We start from the raw sequence: 21,009 nt of genomic DNA on the forward strand, positions 1-21,009 counted from the left end.
TCAATGCTATTTGTAAATTAAGCTATAAATCAGTAGATTATATCTATCAAGAGCAATCGTTTGACATAATTAACGCTCACTGTTTAACAGCGTTGTACGCTTTACAAAGCAAATGTGATCCTTGTCGACAATTGCTATGGCCTGTCTTTTGAAGATTGTAATGGTACGAAACAGCAGGAATAATTACGTAACAATGAATAGGCTTTAGGGATTTTTTTTGTAAAAAAAACAGATCAACAAAATATAAAGTTGTGAATCCATGTTTTTGTGGAAAAAACGGAAGGTACTCGCGTACCACCTGGAAAACCGTCGCGTACCACTATAGTGGTACGCGTACCACAGGTTGGGAACCCCTGGTTTAGAAGTATGGGCTACAGCTCGTTTAAGTCTTAAAATTTAAGACCAGTTGTATGGAAAATCAAAGAAGACTTTTAGTTGCATTCTTTTGCCGTAATTAAATTTTGGGTGGATTTTAATTTTTAAAGGTCCACCGGTCCGCAAAATTTGTTTCAAAATTCTACCGGTCCGTAAACTACAAAGGTTAAGAACCACTTATTAAGCCCATAAGAAATTGTTTTAACCCAACGAAACGACAAATTGATCACTGGTGCACGTTTCCTTTCTATTAAATATGTTCGTAGGCAACCCGTCAGCGGTTTTCCACATGTCAGCGGTTGACCGCGCAGCTTATTTTGTGTACAATGATAGTCGGCTAACTCGCGATGAACTGTGGGACAAGATGGCGTCTTACGATCCCGCTTGCTCAAGAGAGGGTGGTAGTACGAGCAAGAATGTTTTTGAGGTTATTTTTACAATAATAATTATCAACTTTGGCAATTTTGGAAGTAAGCAACACAATATTAAAGTTGTACTATACTGTTCTAATGTCATTCATTATTATTTTCCCGAGTGGCAGCGTCAAATTTTCATTTTCGCAATGAGGTAGAAAAACTTTTCCGTTACCTAGCCATTTGCAATTTACAGGAAGCGGGTTTGTTCGTGACAAGTAATTCTCTGGCACCAACACGGTACCGGTCTCCAGTTTGTCAACAGGAACCGATTCGTCGCAAGCGCCAAGTTTTACAAGAGGATGTAATTCAAATTGGTAAGTGCGACCTGAACATAAGGGATGGTAATTTATTCTTAAATTAACTTAAACTAGACAGGGTGTGAGGTTTTTGTATATTTTGCTAGGGTAAAAAAGCGCGGTTGTACTATATTATACCAGGGGGGTTATACCGCAGTTCCACTATACTTTACCAGGGTGTTATTTCTTGGTTATTCTATATTCTTTCAACGGGTCTTATTTGTCAGTGTCCATATACTCCCAATGTTGTGCTTCCAGTTTCGGTGCTTTAGCAGACAAAAGCGGATGTGGCCCGAAGTTGCGTGTTATAGGTTGGACATGGTGCACTTTTACAAGATTGATTGCCAGTGGTCTTAATATAAATTTGGCTGCGAAGCAAACCTATAACTTGTCTTTATAATTGAAAAATATTTGACAATTTTTTCTTGCACCCCTATACGCCTTTAATTGGGGACAAAAATCAATAGTGTAATGTGTTCGATTTAGTTCTTTACAGCTATCTACTAATCTAGCGGCAGAAAACCTTCAATACAGAATTTGTTCATATCGCTTGCCTTATTCTGGCCGCGAAGCGGCTGGCTCCCTGCTGTGCTTTTTTTGTCCAGCGCGTGCAACATCCATTGTGCAAAGTGTCTCGTCTTAGTGAATTAACTTATTGCTCTTACAAAACAACATATTTAACGCCGCAAGTCTAAATAAAAATCTGCCAGGCAGTGTACACCACTTTGTTTGCAATTTTTTTTCCATCAAAAAATCACTTTAATTTCTATATTTTTGGTTAATTATTTTCCCCCATGGGTAATTATTTTGAGTTGAAGGTCAAAATTTTGCTGTGAAGCAACCTATAATTTGTCTTTATAATTGAAAACTATTTAACAATGTTTTCTTTAGTTTTTTAGACACCTCTAAACACAAAAATGGCCGAATTTTAATTTTGCCCCCCTAAAATACTCCCCTATTTTCCAGAGGTAAAATGTTTATTTTAACATCAGCTTTAAATGATTCTCTAACATTTGTGAAATTTTCAGAGTTTTATGTCATTTCCTTCTAGTGTAAATATATCATTGAAATTTCCTAAAGTGTTGTGCATTTTGACCCCCCGGATAAACAGTTCAGGGGTAAGGTTTAAAATTTTGTTACTTAGCATTGTATATGTCATGTATCCATCATCCATAAATATATCAGATTTTTTTTACATTTTTTCATATCTGAAAAGTGCCAAAAACCAAAATTAACAAAAAATGACAGTTTTACCCCCCTAAAAACCACCCCTTAGAACCTAGGCAATTTTTTTTATATTAGAAACAACTTTGGGAGGGTATTTAACAGTTGTGAAAATTTCATGTTCCAACTATGTTTTTTTCCTTGTCAAAAGTGAGCCATAAAAATTGACTGAAAAAAAAAAAAAAAAAAAAAAAAAAAAAAAAAAAATAATTCGGACAAAAACAACATGTGTCCAAAAAAAAATTTTTTTTTTCGGGCCACATAACTAGACAGGGTGTGCGGTTTTTGTATATTTTGCTAGGGGGTTATAGCGCGGTTCTACTATATTATACCAGGGGGGTATAGCGCAGTTCCACTATACTTTACCAGAGTGTTATTCCTTGGTTATTCTATATTCTTTCAACGGGTCTTATTTGTCAGTGTCCATATACTCCCAATGTTGTGCTTCCAGTTTCGGTGCTTTAGCAGGCAAAAGCGGATGTGGCCCGAAGTTGCGTGTTATAGGTTGGACATGGTGCACTTTTACAAGATTGATTGCCAGTGGTCTTAATATAAATTTGGCTGCGAAGCAAACCTATAACTTGTCTTTATAATTGAAAAATATTTGACAATTTTTTCTTGCACCCCTATACGCCTCTAATTGGGGACAAAAATCAATAGTGTGATGTGTTCGATTTAGTTCTTTACAGCTATCTACTCTAATCTAGCGGCATAAAACCTTCAATACAGAATTTGTTCATATCGCTTGCCTTATTCTGGCCGCGAAGCGGCTGGCTCCCTGCTGTGCTTTTTTTGTCCAGCGCGTGCAACATCCATTGTGCAAAGTGTCTCGTCTTAGTAATTAACTTATTGCTCTTACAAAACAACATATTTTACCGCCGCAAGTTTAAATAAAAAATCTGCCAGGCAGTGTACACCACTTTGTTTGCAATTTTTTTTCCTTTAAAAAATCACTTTAATTTCTATATTTTTGGTTAATTATTTTCCCCCATGGGTTAATTATTTTGAGTTGAAGGTCAAAATTTTGCTGTGAAGCAACCTATAATTTTTCTTTATAATTGAAAACTATTTAACAATGTTTTCTTTAGTTTTTTAGACACCTCTAAACACAAAAATGGCCGAATTTTAATTTTGCCCCCCTAAAATACTCCCCTATTTTCAAGAGGTAAAATGTTTATTTTAACATCAGCTTTAAATGATTCTCTAACATTTGTGAAATTTTCAGATTTTTATGTCATTTCTTTCTAGTGTAAATATATCATTGAAATTTCCTAAAGTGTTGTGCTGTTTGACCCCCCGGATAAACAGTTCAGGGCTAATGTTTAAAATTTTGTTACTTAGCATTGTATATGTCATGTATCCATCATCCATAAATATATCAGATTTTTTTTACATTTTTTTATCTCTGAAAAGTGCCCAAAACCAAAATTAACAAAAAATGACAGTTTTACCCCCCTAAAAACCACCCCTTAGAACCTAGGCAATTTTTTTTTATATTAGAAACAACTTTGGGAGGGTATTTAACAGTTGTGAAAATTTCATGTTCCAACTATGTTTTTTTCCTTGTCAAAAGTGAGCCATAAAAATTGACTGAAAAAAAAAAAAAAAAAAAAAAAAAAAAAAAAAAAAACTAGACAGGGTGTGCGGTTTTTGTATATTTTGCTAGGGGGTTATAGCGCGGTTCTACTATATTATACCAGGGGGGGTATAGCGCAGTTCCACTATAATTTACCAGGGTGTTATTCCTTGGTTATTCTATATTCTTTCAACGGGTATTTTTGTCAGTGTCCATATACACCCAATGTTGTGCTTCCAGTTTCGGTGCTTTAGCAGGCAAAAGCGGATGTGGCCCGAAGTTGCGTGTTATAGGTTGGACATGGTGTACTTTTACAAGATTGATTGCCAGTGGTCTTAATATAAATTTGGCTGCGAAGCAAACCTATAACTCGTCTTTATAATTGAAAAATATTTGACAATTTTTTCTTGCACCCCTATACGCCTCTAATTGGGGACAAAAATCAATAGTGTGATGTGTTCGATTTAGTTCTTTACAGCTATCTACTCTAATCTAGCGGCAGAAAACCTTCAATACAAAATTTGTTCATATCGCTTGCTTTATTCTGGCCGCGAAGCGGCTGGCTCCCTGCTGTGCTTTTTTTGTCCAGCGCGTGCAACATCCATTGTGCAAAGTGTCTCGTCTTAGTGAATTAACTTATTGCTCTTACAAACAACATATTTTACCGCCGCAAGTTTAAATAAAAAATCTGCCAGGCAGTGTACACCACTTTGTTTGCAATTTTTTTTCCATCACAAAATCACTTTAATTTCTATATTTTTGGTTAATTATTTTCCCCCATGGGTTAATTATTTTGAGTTGAAGGTCAAAATTTTGCTGTGAAGCAACCTATAATTTGTCTTTATAATTGAAAACTATTTAACAATGTTTTCTTGAGTTTAAGATACCTCTAAACACAAAAATGGCCGAATTTTAATTTTGCCCCCCTAAAATACTCCCCTATTTTCAAGAGGTAAAATGTTTATTTTAACATCAGCTTTAAATGGTTCTCTAACATTTGTGAAATTTTCAGATTTTTATGTCATTTCCTTCTAGTGTAAATATATCATTGAAATTTCCTAAAGTGTTGTGCATTTTGACCCCCCGGATAAACAGTTCAAGGCTAATGTTTAAAATTTTGTTACTTAGCATTGTATATGTCATGTATCCATCATCCATAAATATATCAGATTTTTTTTACATTTTTTCATCTCTGAAAAGTGCCGAAAACCAAAATTAACAAAAAATGACAGTTTGACCCCCCTAAAAACCACCCCTTAGAACCTAGGCAATTTTTTTTTATATTAGAAACAACTTTGGGAGGGTATTTAACAGTTGTGAAAATTTCATGTTCCAACTATGTTTTTTTCCTTGTCAAAAGTGAGCCATAAAAATTGACTGAAAAAAAAAAAAAAAAAAAAAAAAAAAAAAAAAAAAATAATTCGGACAAAAACAACATGTGTCCAAAAAAAAATTTTTTTTTTCGGGCCACATAATTAGTCCACCTAACTTAAACTTAAATTAGGTGGTGTAACTTAAATTAGGTGTTGTAAATCTAAAGAAAACTACATATTTATAACTCCCAGTTTATCACACGCTGGTGATATGCTAAATTTGTAATGCCGAGAAAACTTGTAAGGCCTAGCTCGCCTAACTCAAGTCATCGTCCTATTTATTTGAGTTTACTTTACTGCCTGGTTTTCAACGTTGATACTTATCAGAACGAGAACAATTCCTGAGTAGCTGCGCCCAAAATGGAATGATACCCACCTTGACTAACGAAACTTGTGCGGATCGAGGAGAAATTGTGTTCAGAAACGAAGCGGATCAAGAATGCGTCAACCGTTTTATCGCTGCTTGCCTAAACGCTATGGAGGAAGAATCAAGCCTGTAAGTATAATCGACTATCGTAACAGTGAAGTATCTGTCCCTGTTTTTGTACCACTCAAGATTATCCAACCAACTTGTTTGGTTAACAATATTTGAATGTTATCCATTATTTAATTGATATGTTATAAATTTTTAGCCTAAAACTAGTGAATTTTAACAGTAGTCAATTCCAACACAGGTAATCTAGGTTTCCTATAATTTTGACAATAATATTTAGATATGAGACACTCAAAATACTTTTTATCAACCTTTAAATGGTACAGAATATACGGTGCAGATTAACGCCAAATAGACCGGTAAATTTGGGTGAAAAAAGTCCCAAACCCCATCAAACTATTTGCAATAGAAATATTTTCACAGAAACATTAGGACGCATGGAATATATCGGAAACGATTTAAATTATAGCAAAACACTATAATGGTTAACAAATGCTTGGTATACGGTTTTGGATTTCCCTGAGATAATAAAATCCAGTGGAACTTTACAGCCTGTAATGACAGACATACGAGCATCGGCACAAAACCTTTTTGCAAGACTACAGCATAACAACTGTAACATGTAGGCGTATAAAACAATGTTTGTAGTTTCTGTTGCATGTGGTCAGTGCAAGCGATGTTATCCAAGAAGAAATGTTTAACGATAATCTCAGTGGTACTGACTTATAAAAATATACATTGATGTTGCCATAATATTCACTTTTAACGTTGGGTATAACCAGTGGCAATCGATTATTTCATTTATTTTATTTTACATTGTTAAAACTACGACGTCATGTCTTGTATCTTTAAGTTACAAAAATTATTGTTATGCTGTTGTTTACCTAACATATGTGGCCACTTCGTAGTTTCTACGCTAAATTACAAATTTTATTTTATTTATAACATTTTTGGTAATGACACCACATTGGAATAATCGATTTGGTCTACTCAACTTTTATTATCTCTTAATATTAGACCAATCTGAAGTGTCTCGGCATTTTGTTTTAAAGCCCAAAAATATGTATGGCGTCATTATGACGTCTTATATAGACACGATCTATTTTCTGGGGACTTTTTCGGAGTTTCTGGCACCTATCTTGTCATGAAACAAAAATGCCTTCTCTTTCAATTAGCTTGATGTACGCCCACCATATTTTCATCGCCCGAAAAAGACACCAAAAGGCTAAATTTTTAAAACGATTTTACCGGATTAAGCTAACATTAAACTAGTAAATAATGCGGAAAAAATATACCTGACAAGTCTTTATTAATTACTCTAACATATTAAATTTGTCATTATGGTCATGGAGTATTCCAAACTTAACAGCATAAACAACGCAATAGGCTAATGGACGAGTGGTCAGTTAATATAAGATATTCTGCGGTTCTGCGTAGACAATCTTATGAAAACGTTCGTTTTTCAAGCGATTATTCAAAAGCTGTTGTTTTATTCTAGCACTGGCGGAAGGTCGATTATCGGGCCCAATGTACTTGTTTCTAGAGCCGAGAACAATGAACGAACCGATTTTAATGAAAATTGGATTTGGGAAACCGAACATTTGTGAGTAAAGAGTGCACTTTGTATAATTTTGCAGTATTTATCCTTTACATTGGTAACCCTAAATTTTGAATCTGATGAGTTTAATGTTTTCGTTATTTATCATGGTTTGATCATTGTCGGGTATAAACCAGTGTTTTCTGTACATATGAGTCGCGAGCCAATGTGAATCGCCTGATATTTCTTCTGGGTCGCTTGTTTAGCATTTCTATAAAAGCAATATCCTAAAATACCCTGCTACATGATAGACAGCGATTATCAACCGAAAACCCAAAAATAAGACACTAGGGTGGTTTTTAACCTCGGGCTAACCAGGGTGACGTGATATACTCACGGGGCAACCATCTGGTCAGTTCGTTTTGTTTATTAAACTTTTTAAACAAAAATAACATTTCAACATAGTGCGTTTAACGTAACTTTTCCAAATTGTATACCAATCACCTGTTCTCGTTATTAATAATAAAAATTTAGCAGTTTCATTTATTTAGATAAAACGACACGGCGTATAGTGTGGTCAGCTGGTCACTTAAGCTTTAATCACATTACTTTATCAGACGAGAAAATGGGCGGTATTCCTGGGAGACTACTGTGCCCGGAAGTATAAGCACTTTCGACTTTACGACTTTCAGTTACAGCGACCAAGGTATGTATAAATTACAATAATAAAAAGCTAAGTCACTGGCCCAAGTGCATCGTTGAAAAATATCGCAAGTAAAAAAGTACACAACGTGCTACACTGCCTTGACTGTTGGATAGTATAACTGGTATAAAATCAATAAAAATACGTTTAAAGTTTCATACTTTTATAATAAATAATCTTGCTTTCTTTGGTAGTTTGACGAGACGCAGTCAAGTGATAACAGTTTTTTCAATTATGAAATTTATTCTTGTAGCCGATTTCTTTGCCATTTTTTTGAATGCCCTATTAACTGATGACTCGGCTTTTTATGCTTTGGCTGTAGTAATTAAGTTAAAGCTGCTGTTTTTTATGAACTGCTAAATGTATTAGGTTTTTGCATCGCCAAGCCGAAAAAGGTGACAATTTTTCGAAATTTGTTCATTCAACTTTACCTACCTTACTCTTTGCGACTCCTGGAACAAGCTACATTGCGATATTCCGTGTTTAATTACGGCCAAGGCGATCGAGATGTGAGTATTTATTATGCAATTGTCGAGACTACAAGCAACATTTTGCCTCACAGTATTTTTTGCAACCTATCCCGCTTTGAACTTAAAACTAGTGGTAAAAGTATGAAAGAGAAACGCACTAAATTTTGAGTTTTTGTTAATGGCGAATCGATGTTCGTTAATGGTGAGTCGATGTGAGTCGTATTATCAAAGAGTCCTGTGCTACTATTATGAACTAGGAATGTTCGATAACAGGCTATATAATATATTTTGATACCGATACCAGATATTTTGGACAAAGAGTATTGCGATCCAATCTGTTACCAAATTACGTATAATTACTATGTTAAAACAGGCAGAATATATAAATGTTAAAAGTTTTAAGATAATATTTCCTTGTTTCTCAGCAATAAATTACTTTGGTGTTAAGACATTTCGTTTCCTACAGCTATTAACCTACTGTATTTTTTTATAAATTTATCTTTCGAGGTTGAATCGCTGCGCCGATGTCATGGCTAAAATTCATAAAATAGTTTGGTATCGAATCGGCGACACTACCCCAGTATCGGACGAGTTCATCGATACCTTATTGGCATAGGTTATCTATACTACGATCCGATATTATCGGACATGTTTATTTAATGGTTAAATCAACGCGACTTTGAAGCCATTAAGTTTATCGTCAGAAATTGCCTTAGATAAATATATATATTATGGTAATTTTCAAGTTTAAAACCAGGCTTTATCTTTGTTGCTAACTCGTTGGCTGCCTCACTTTTTTATTTAGGCGTTTATACTAGTAAGAAACACTTGTATTTTTTTGCCAAATTTGGTTATTTAAAGCCTTATAATAGGGACCTATTAAGCAGTGTAACCAACCTTGTTTTTAGTTTTCGAAAGCGTACTCGACCAATTAATTTTTTCGACCAATTAAAAAAAATATTCACCAATTCCAATCAATAATAAAGATTAATTTTTCAAAAATTGGCAAAAAAGTTCACGATTTAAGCCAAAAAATGTTAAATAATAAGTCACTTGTAAAAAGAACCTTTGGAGGTTTTAATTTTGTCTAATTCACTCGTTTGAACATGGGAATGACGTAATCGGTATGGGATCGGATCGCGATAAGTTTTGTACAAATTATCAGGTTTCGACCTCGGAAAAAAATCACGTAGTGGACATCCCTAGACGACTAGACGTAACAATGGAAAAATAGTTGATTTCTACCATAATTACAGTTTACCGAAGCTGATTCATCAATTGAAAACCAACTCAATGGTGACATCTTAAATACTAAACTATATTGTTAGTACACTGCGATCCCTCAGACAACCCATTGTGACCCTGACGTTAAAAATCACTGACCTAAAGCGAATAAGAATTATAACAAAAATTGATTGACTCGATAACCACAAAATTACTCGTCCTAAGTACATATTTGGTAATAGTTTTTACTGTATATGTTATTACATGTGATTAAATATAACTAGTATTTGAGATCCTTTTTTAACTAAATCAATTACATTACTTCAAGGTCAACGTCATGGTGAAGCATACCGATGAACTTTGTTCTCTTTTTAAATCAAGTATGTGTAGTGAGTTAAAAACAACTTGGTAATAGCACATTGTATAGCATTTATTTTATCGTTCGCTAATTAGGTATTTTTGACTTGTTATACTCGATAGAATGTTGCAGATACTTTTTCGTTTACGCAACTGGTGTTGTATTAAATTGCATAGCACATAGCTTTATTTGTTTTTATAAACTCGTTTTATTTAAGATACTGCGAGGTCCATCGCCACCTTAAACGTGCCAGGCAACTCAGCTGTTTCGTCGACCTTCAATGTTATACCTATTAAATTGCCAAAACAACCTGCTGGTGCTTCAATTGTCATGAGGGCCGGGCCCGATTCTATTAGGAAGTTTATTAAGATCGAGGTAGTTTTTCCTTAGTTTTTTTTAAATGCAGAGCAATTCAGCAATATTTATATACCTAATTTACACACACGTAATAGCAACTCTTTTTTGATAAGTATCAATTATTTTCCTGTGCGTATTACCAGCTCGTATTCTCCAAAAATCTTTAGTTTAAACAAACTTACCACTACATGGCCGGCATTAAATTACATTCGCCAATCGGCCGAATGTCAACCAATGCACACTCGCCCGGACGAAATTACCCTCGCCAAAACTCCGGCAGTCTGCAAATTTCCGTTCTACCAAATTGTTTTTTTTGTCATAATTTTGTATGCCTTATTAATCATTTGGGTGCGTCTACAATACCTAGTTCTTAAAAGGCAAATTAGCGTGTTTATTTACATGCACGGATTGAAAAATTGCAAATTCTAACGCCACCAAGTTGACTAAATTAACGATAATTTAAACTATTGATCAGTCCATGAGTCGGATTCATTAATTTAAAGTCATAACAAACGTTCTGGACAAAGTAATAAATATATTAACTTTGTTCCGAGAATGTTAGAGTCATAGTACTACCGTAATATTATAACACTCTAAGACAAAAAGTCGACTTTTTAGTCCATTTTTAAGTTCGTTAAGAAATTCGCTCTAGAAACAGGACTTGTCCCTCATTACTGCATGCAGCAAGCCAGTCATACTTTGATTTTGAAAATAAAAAGGTAAGAGTTGAACAGAGCGAACTTGCCAACAATAAGTAGGCCATATTGACCGAGAGAGTGATCTTGACATGTTGCGAGTGGGGTTTTATCCACTTAAGTCGTTTTTTTTTGAAAAAAGCACTATTATATAATTGCCTTTTGTTATGTCGTTTCCAAAGCGCAAAATCTTTCCTGACAAATATATTTTTTAACAAATGATCGAGACGGTGAAATATCAGTGAAATAAGTATTTTGTACTCCACGAGACTTTCGATTCTTCATCGAAATGGTAAATACCAGGACGTTTTACCACGTGTATGCGTTTGGTCAATGTTTTATTGTAGTGGCGCAAGAGTGTATCGTTAGCGAAATAATTGGCCTTCCGTCGTTGATGTTAAACCCAATTAAGTTACGGTTAAATATCTTAAGACCTTCAGTGGGTCTGACAACGACAACCAACTCTTTTAGTGGGTGCCAATCAACTCGCCCGCAGGGAATTGCTTCCATCATATCCTATAGCAGGGGTGTTCAAATGATTTCTGCCATGATCCACCACAGCCAAACCTGACAAGATGATCCACCAAATACGAATAGTAAACATATTGGACACGCTTTAACTTTTATGTTGCTTTTCTTATGTAAACGCGATAGGTTTTATAGTTAATCTTGTTTAGTGTTTGTTAACCTTTGTAAGTCATGGCGAACGTGGCGAGCGAAGCGAGCGCGATTTTTTTAGGTACACCGGCATTTCTTTTAAATTTCTTGCAAGTTTTTATTACATTGCCGAAAATACAAAATGTTAAAAATATATGTCCAATATTTTTGAATGCGTTTTCCATTAACGGTAAAGAAGCGCTGATCTAGTTCAAAAGACCGCATCAAAACGTAAACAAGCCGGACGTACAAAGATGATTCGCGCAAAGCGGGAAAATTTTTTGCACTTACGTAGTTAAAATAGTCAAAAAGTATTTGAAATGGACTCGTATCTAGTTTGTCAAATAGGCGGCGGGCCGAATGAATTACATCCCCCCCTGCCCGCGGGTCGTAGGTTGCCGAAGACTTTAGGTCTTACAATAGCATCGAATTGGGGCTTTCTGTCGCTTTGGTATTCACATGAAAACACTGTAGAAAGTTTGTCTTTTAAGACTATCATTAGGAGTTCCGCACAAAACGCTGAAAAGATCCGGAACCGGATCGCGATCCGCCATTTGAACATGACCGTCCTATAGGGCAGACCTGGGCAACATATACGACCCGCGGACCGGATCCGGCCAGCCAAGCAGTTTAATCCGGCCCGCGGCTTATTTTCCCTAAAATACATAGGCTAAGCGAAAACAAGGGCAAGTTGACGTATCTAGTCAAGACCCCGCCAAAAAGTTTAACAAACTAAGCCTAATATTTATATATTATTTACGCGTCGAATTTATTTCGTCTCTAAAATATGAACCGTTTTCTAAACTCGAAAATATACCGATTTACATTTTGTCAACCTAATTTAGTTAATGCCATGTTGTGTGTTTCTCTAATTTAGTTAATGCCATGTTGAGTGATTTATATCGTCTTGGCAATATGGCCGTTGTGCCGCAACTAAAACATCGGTAACTTAAAGCTGTAAAAAGAAGAAAAAACATTGTACGCTTTTTGTTCGAAATTTTTCGCATTTTAATCTTAAGTTTTGGGTCAACGCTCCCCACAACTTGATAAAAGCCAATATATCAAGCAATGTACACTTTTTGCCTGTGCTCAATGCTTAACGTCCTTCTAAATCTAAATTGAAGTTTGCATTTTCAAACAAACATATTCGCATTTTTCGCGCGACGTTTTGTGGCCTTCTTTAAATTCACCTTAAATTGCACTTTTTTGCACAACTCCAAACGAATTAACAAATTCGTTAGGTTATTTGTTTTATTATGGCGTCATATTGCGAGTATTTCAGATCCTATTTTTGGCCCGGCCCGCCACAACGTTTTCGGTTTCTCATGCGGCCCGCGGCTAAAAATTATTACCCACCCCTGCCATAGGGCTTTGTTATTTTTTTGCAATTAGTTCTACCTTGTATTTCAACTAAAGAGTTTTGCATAACCCTTTAATATAACTGATTTATGTTTCACCTGATGTCAACAAAACACCAAAACAAATGAATGACAGCCAAGACACTGATGCAGTACTTCATAGGCCAGGGGTCGGCAACCCCTTGGCACGCGTGCCAAAAGTGGCACGCGAGATGATTTTCCAGGGCACGCCAAATGATTTAACGCGCACGTTATATCACCTTAAGAAAGCGCAACCATAACATCACTACCACATGATTAACACTATTATTACATCACTAACGCTAGCTAACTAAATGGTTGCACATATTTCCAATTCGTGTCTTAACTGCTGATTTTAACATTATTTTTTGTGGGCGTAAACTTGTTGTTTACGATTAACCGTTCGTTTTACGTCACAAAGCCCTAAAGTTGGCGTGATGTTTACTGCGTAAAAACAGAGCGTTTTACATTTCAAGTAAGCGCGTGTGTATTTTTGCGACTGAGAAACCAAGCAAAAAACGAAACTGGTAGTTAACACTTCTAAGTTCTAGGTATCGGCTGAAAAGCGTCAACGTATATTACAAAATAGCGGACAAAGTATTGTGTTAAGTTCGTTTTTTAGCAGGGTTAGTGTATCTAAAAGATTTTAACTTATGAAATTAGGTTTCATGGCGTCTCCCATGATACGTAAATTAGATTTCAGATCACAGCATGGCTGCGGAGTCCGACTCGAGTAAGACTGGGTAAAATCACAAGAGTTCGACGTGTGCGCATGTGCAGTACCACATTTCACAACTGATAACTGTAAATTGTTAAGTTAAGATGGAATAGAATATGGTGGCATATTTACCATGACCCCTATGAGTGGATTGCTGAATATCCATCTCATTTACGTAAATCGGTGAAATACAAGTGGTACAGTCTGAACAGTCTGAGTCTGTCTTGGGACTCGATGAAATTGCACACTTGGCCGTTGTCGGACCCGGGTTGTTTTTAACGGACTCCGCAGCCCTGGTTACCAGTGCAAAACCAAACAAAGAAAATGTTTGGCACGCGAGTTGTTGAAATTTCGACATTATTCATAAACTGGCACACTACATACGAAAGGTTGCCGACCCCTGTCATAGACCATGTGGATTAACTCAATGAGTTTCTAAATGGTTAAAAGCAATAATTAAATCTTATTTCTTAGCCTCGAGGTCTTTTGAAGGACAGTTCAAGGACGTTTATTTTACAACCTGACCAAACGGTGTCCTTTACATTTGACATTTCAACTTCGTTTGAATCAAAATCTCGTAATTGTCATATTTACGCTTATGGTAGGTTTTGTTTATGTATGTTTTCTATTATGTTCTCATTATTTCTATAACTCTTTCTTAACTGAGTGTCTAGGCTGGACTGTTAAAACAATTTGTGCTTTTTGCAGTGTTGTAAACAAGTCAATTTGAACTTATATAAGTCCCAGTCAAATCATTTGTAAAATAACTGAAATCCAAGTCAAATCTTTTGGAATAAAACAAGTCAAGTCCAAGTCCAAGTCTAAGTCATCAGTTGCCAAAATCAAGTTAACTTCAAGTCACGTCCTTGTCATAAAAATTAACCGTTATCTCTATTAGAATTGTAAAACTCGATTATGCAAATACTGAAAGATGCGCTCAATTTAAAATAAATGAAAAATACGAAAAAGATTTCTTTCAAAACCCAATTTACTTTTTTTTATTTTGTCCAAAAGACTTACGTCAAGTCAAGTCACAAAAAACAGAGAATTAAGTGCACTTAAATCAAGTCATGGACTTAAGTTTTTACACACCGCATTTTAACTCAAACCTTTTTCCCGCCAATAAATCATTTTATATTTTTCAAATAGCAAGTTTAATGGGACCAGTTGCATCACCGGACCCAATCACGCAGACATTTAGCAACTTGCAGAATCTAATACATGCACCGGGGGGTTGCGGAGAGCAAAACATGATACGTATAGCGCCATCCATTTACGTGTACAAATACAGAAAAGCAACAGGTCAAGTGGAAGATGGAGGCCAAGAGTTTAATCAAGTCGTCAATAATATTCAGGGAGGTACGAAAATATATAGGGGGGTTAATTTTTTAAGATTTTCTATGTGATTACAAGCAAATCAAAAAAAAAAATAGGATAACAGTCGTTGATGGGATAGCAATAATTCAAAAAATTAACATGTAGCCTACATATAACAGTTGCGATTTTTAATATTTATTTGAGATTTAGGCATAGAATTTAGTTTACCACACAGAGTTTAATGTTAGTTGCAAGTATAGGAAAAGTATTTTTTAATTCACAAACATCTTGTATTGTACTATTTGCATGCTGCAATTCCATTCCTGTTTAAAATGATATTGTGACTGTACCTTTTGTTTTTGTGTAAAAAAAACTCTAAAAGTTGCCTTACCATATGTCTTCCGGTATAGCACTCGCGGCCCGAACTAAAAACGAACCAAAGTATTTAAATTCTTGCAATTGCCTATAATAAAATACGAAATTGTTGTTCAGGTTACAATATTGAACTCAAGTGGCGCTCGGATAAAGTGCAAAAAAGAGCTTGGGCAGTATGGAACCACGTTCCTCCGAGTTTATGGTAAGTTTTTTTCTTACGGCTGATTATAATCGCGACCGGGTCTGGGGCTTCGAATACTTTTATCCTAAGATTTAGGATATTACGCTGAATGGTGTTACTATACAGTAGGTTTTGAATAGTAGGGGAAATGTGGGTAAAGCGGACTACCGGGACAAAGTGGAATTTCGCTATACCGGTACTTTATTTAAATAATGCGCCACCAAGCGCATATTATTATATGTAATGAAGCGCGTCAATGGCTCAAAGCGCGTCTCGGACGCCATTACAGTTTCAAGTTTTCAAAGAAACTGTTTTGAAAGTTGATTTTTGGATGCCTTGATCTAAGCTAAGGTAAGGGTTTTAAACAAATTAACGTATTAACTGCTAACTGTTGTAGCACATGCAGATAATTCTGTGTGTTGGTAACCAGTACCTAGGCTATGTGCATAAAGTAAAGTAAATTTGAATTTTTTAGCAAAATTTTTATTACAATGTTTTTGTAAGCACAATATTGTACAGGGGTAAAGTGGGCCCCGATGGTCCACTTTTCTCCAGTTTAAATATTTGGAAAACTTTGGATTTTCCCCTTGGATTATTTATACTTTTTTGATTTTACAGGTTTGCTCAGAAATGCCACGCAACTACTAAAAAAAAACAACAGAATTGGAATGAGCATAACATGAAGAATGCAATTAGGGCTGTGCAATCGAAAACCATGAGCTACGCTGCAAGTAAGACAATTAATGTACCCAAAACAACCCTAATCCGAAGAGTAAAAGGAACAAATGTGGCAGCGGTTGATAATAAAAATATATTAGGAAGTTTTCGATCAACGTTTACGAAATCACAAGAAGCCGAATTGGTCCAGCATGTCCTGATTCTTGAAAGTAGATTGTTTGGGATCACCCGAGTTGATTTAAAGAAAATGGCTTTTGATCTAGCTACGAAAAACAACATTCCCAATGTTTGGGATCACTTCAACAAAGAGAATGGTCTTGCTGGCGAGGACTGGCTGTAGGGTTTTCTACAACGGAACCCCACGTTAAGTTTGCGCACACCTGAAGCCACACCAGCAGCACGTGCCAGAGGTTTTAATCGTGCAAATGTGAAGAGATCTTTCAGTATTTTATAAAATCTAATTGGTGTATCCTATTATCAATCATACCAAATCTTTAATGTAGATGAAACTGGTATCACAACAGTGCAAACAAAAAAGTCGAAAATATTTCTCTAAAAGGTAAAATGCAAGTTGGAACATTAACATCTGGAGAAAGGGGCGTTCTCTGCACAGCAGTCATATGCATGTCTGCAGGAGGCAACCATGTCTCGCCGTTTATAATATTTCCACGCCAACGAATGAAGCCCTAATTGTTAGACGATACCCCCCCTGGAACAGCATTTGCCTGTCTTCCATCAGGCTGGTGCAAATAGATATTTTTACATCGTGGTTTAAGCACTTCCTATCCTTCAGTAAGCCATCAGAAGAGGACCCTCTATTGTTAATTTTGGATGGACACATGACTCATACAAAAAACCTGGAATTTATTGAAATGGCAATATTAAATCACGTGTCGGTCTTATGCCTGCCTCCTCATTGCAGCAGCGATGCCTACCAATGCTGAGCAGCGACGCCTACCAATACTGTAAATGGCTTAAAAAAATGTGGGATATATCCTTTCAATCCGGATGTTTTTATTGATGCTGACTATGCTACAGCTGAAACCACAGATATTACCCTACCGCTATCTGTTAGTAATCATAATACCAACAGCAACGATATTCCCTCAACCTCACATGAAGTAGATTCAGGCTTCGCACATCAAAGGCCAGTAGATATCTTTCCACTCCCAAAGGCATATCAAGAAAAAACAGAAATGCGAAAATCACGCAAAGGAGGATGTGCCACCGTGTTTACAAGTTCTTCCTACAAGAACACTTTGGCAGCTTCTAAGTCGCCCGTATCTAAGCAGTTATTTGTGAGAAGAGAAAAGAAAAATGTAAAGACTGCATCAAAGCAAGTTACGAAACGAAGGAAGCAAGCTTTGTGCAAACGTTCTTTAACAGAAGACCCAGAGTGTTTTTACTGCAACGAATTGTATTCTCTTTCTTGTACTGGCGATGGGTGAATCCAGTGTTCCCAACGTAAACGATGGGCACATGAAGCATGCAATGGATGAAGTAAAGAGGATGGTAACTTTGTGTGCGAATTTTGTTTGTAAATTGTGAATTGTGTAGTCAAAGATGTCAAATTAACTGTGTTCTGTATATAAATAAAAGTTCGTGTTAAACGTTTTTTTTGGTGTAGCTATAGTCTATATTTTGGTCAAATAGCGTTTTAAAATATCGTCCTAGACGCTGGTTCACTTTGCCCCTACATGTCGGGGTAATGTGGACTTTCAAGGGGTTTGAAAAACAGGCGGTAAGATTTTAACGGTTACCCTTTTCAAACAAATATTCACGTGTAAATAGAGATGTGGTATGCCACTTTTGACAGAATACGATAAACATTCATTTTTCAAAAGAGGGGGTGAACCCTGTCATAATAGGTCTTAGGGGGGGGGGGGGGGCGCTTTACTCACATATCCCCTATTTATACTGTTTAAGTATGTGTTTAACTACAAAATATACCGTTAAACAGTGATTCTCAACGTGGCGGAATTTTCATACGTTTATAGAGAGTTTCATAAAAAACGATTATTTACTATAGTAAATTATGTAAAAATTGCATGTAAGAAAATTATGTAACGCATGTATGAATGTATGTCAGCCTGGTATAACTATCGTGTTCGTGATTTTTGCTATATTTAGTGGAGCGCTCAATCATTTCGTTATGTAGGGAGGCTAATTGTGTGTGTTCCAAAGGATTATCTAAACAAGCTTTAATGCAGTTTACTGCCCGTAGGCAAGAAAAGCATTTTAGGTTGTATTAGTTAATATAGTTTGATACTGTAGCATTAGTCACATGATTAATTTTTCGGACGATAAAAAAAGTTCCTGCAGAGCTTTCAAGTTAGTTGCATGTCAGAAGCTTTTGTTGCTAAGAAGGCAAAATAACAGTCTCTGAAATTCTCGCCCAAGTTGGGGCACTTCAAGTTTGTAGTGGGATGCCTAAGCTTAGAGCTAGCAAATGAAAATATCAGAAAATTGCCTAAGCTTAGAGCTAGCAAATGAAAATATCAGAATAGGTTTCCTGTTCTTTAGAAGATATTTGGTGGCCAACAATATCAGTGATCGTCTTAACCTCTTATTGAAGACTGTCATCAAGGCAGTAAATAAAATAAAAGCTTATGCGCTTAACACACACTTTGTAGCTTATGCGCTTAACACACACTTGTAAAGTTTTTATTGCATTTCCCAGCTCGTACTTAGTGGAGCGTGCATTCAGTGCCGTCACAATGCTTCTGGATAACAAAAGAAACCGCCTTGACATAGTGATTTACGACTGTTTCTAAGAAAATGGAGCCGGATATCAAAAAAACTTATGCAATTGCACCAAGCTCATCCTTCACACTATACTAGAGACTCGAATTAAATCAACATTTATTTGCATCAATTCGTTTTTTTGTTTGTTAAGAAGGCGTTTGATAGTAAGTTATTTAGGGGGCGCTTTGGGAGAAAAGTTTGGGAAACACAGCGTTGAACCATATAAAACACGCCCCAAAGTCGCGTACAGTCTGGCGAATTTTGTTTAAAATGTTTTTTTTTCTGTGTTTTGTTCCTCCTGTTATTTATTTTACTCGGCTATATTGGCGTAAGAATAAAATTGTTTTTAAAATTTCCTATTAGCAGGTCGTTTAAAATGTTGTTTAAGAAAAATATATGCTTTACTGCAACGCAGAATTAATATTTAAAATAGCGTGCTTCAAGTATATTTGGTCGCGGGCCGTCAGAAGCAATTTGTTTTATACAGTTGGGCAGGATTTAGTTCGGAAAAGGGACATAAAAAATCTTCAAAATAACGTCTATGTTCAAGTAATTCTAAAAAAAAACACACATATGCTGTTTTCGAACATGGCTGGGTATTATGTAACTAAAACAAAGTTATTCGCGCAATACGCAAATGAATTCCATCTATAGATTTCAGTTTTACAAAATATTTTTTTTAATCGCAAAAACTTAACTTTAGGTTAACAGTATATACTTGACACACAAAATTGTTACCACTAAATAATCTCCACAGCTAAATGTCTGCACCGCAATCACGTAAGCACTTCGCACGATGGCAACAGACATACAATACGTTAATCTTGTTTTACAAAATGGATAAGCGTTACTTACGATAAAATGGCCTTATTGCAACGTTGTATAGAAAATTATAATTTTTAATGAAGTAGGTAATTCGGCAGAAATTGTATTTTATATTGTGGATAGTTGCCACACAGCGCTATAGACTGTGGAGATATAGAAAAGCTGAACATTTTACATTAACTTGCCTTAATGGAAGATATAATATCGAAAATAGAAAATGTTCGCGCAAGGCGCTAGCCATTTTGCGTTTACCTTGTTAAATTAAGATAAAGTTTAGGGGTAACTCGCAGCAGCAAAATAAAACGATGAAACGCAGAAATATGTGGCCGGTGGATTTGATTGCGGGTCAACAAAAAATAATTTTTCATCTTTGGTGTTTTGTTTTTATTTTAATTTGATCACTGATCAACAAAATAACCTAGCGGACGAATAAAAGGATTCTTCAGAACATATATGGATAGTTTTGCAATATGGCCGTTGTATTAAAGTATGTATGTTTTTTGCGCTTTCTTTGAACTTTTTTACGTGACTTCGATGCCGCCATTCATGTAAAGTTAATATTGTGATGATCTATTTATGCGCCTAATGCGTGAAATATACTTGCAAGTTAAACGATTGGCCAACTCCGACCAACTACCGGTAAACGCATTTTTTCGTGCTTTGCGCGGTTAAATTATGACGGCCACCCCTTTTAAAGAACACTATATTCATGGACTGCCATATGAAACGAATTACCTATGGTCTGCGACAAAATAGAGTTGGACCACACTGACCCCAGAGGTCACGGAAAATAGTAGTTTTACCCAAAACATAAGCTAAAACTAAATTAGAATCTTGTTGATCTTTCTGCAGGTTAAATGCATTTGTAGATCGCGTGTTTACCGAAGCGCGGGACATCTGGCCTCAGCTGGACGTTCAGCCAATCTGCAACTCCCTTCGGTGGATCCTAGAGCAACAGAATTCCGACGGAAGCTTTAACGATGAACATCCAGTTTATCACGGAGAAATGGATGTAAGTTGATGAACTGCCTAAATATTTGGAAGCCATAAACTTCATTCGGATTTTTACAAAATCTATTCTCCGCCAAGTCAAAAAG

At 35.9% G+C, this 21,009-nt stretch overlaps 1 protein-coding gene and 1 pseudogene across 1 annotated transcript in view; both read left to right on the plus strand.

The window, feature by feature from the left end:
• The window catches only part of LOC146160426 (A.superbus venom factor 1-like), a 58,243-nt gene that overhangs the window by 21,739 nt on the left and 15,495 nt on the right, over positions 1–21,009 (plus strand). Inside the window, exons 17-28 of the mRNA XM_083383466.1 lie at positions 642–802; positions 985–1,105; positions 5,588–5,756; positions 7,192–7,296; positions 7,848–7,936; positions 8,303–8,442; positions 9,956–10,007; positions 10,203–10,360; positions 14,266–14,392; positions 14,941–15,150; positions 15,601–15,685; positions 20,765–20,924. Of these exons, the coding sequence (XP_083239592.1) occupies positions 642–802; positions 985–1,105; positions 5,588–5,756; positions 7,192–7,296; positions 7,848–7,936; positions 8,303–8,442; positions 9,956–10,007; positions 10,203–10,360; positions 14,266–14,392; positions 14,941–15,150; positions 15,601–15,685; positions 20,765–20,924 (1,577 nt within the window). The remainder of the gene's footprint in view (positions 1–641; positions 803–984; positions 1,106–5,587; positions 5,757–7,191; positions 7,297–7,847; positions 7,937–8,302; positions 8,443–9,955; positions 10,008–10,202; positions 10,361–14,265; positions 14,393–14,940; positions 15,151–15,600; positions 15,686–20,764; positions 20,925–21,009) is intronic.
• LOC146160427 (uncharacterized) lies at positions 15,738–18,143 on the plus strand (annotated as a pseudogene).

The sequence above is a fragment of the Ascidiella aspersa genome, chromosome 3 (genome assembly GCF_963924565.1).
Source record: "Ascidiella aspersa chromosome 3, kaAscAspe10.2, whole genome shotgun sequence".
Classification (NCBI taxonomy): Eukaryota; Metazoa; Chordata; class Ascidiacea; order Phlebobranchia; family Ascidiidae; genus Ascidiella; species Ascidiella aspersa.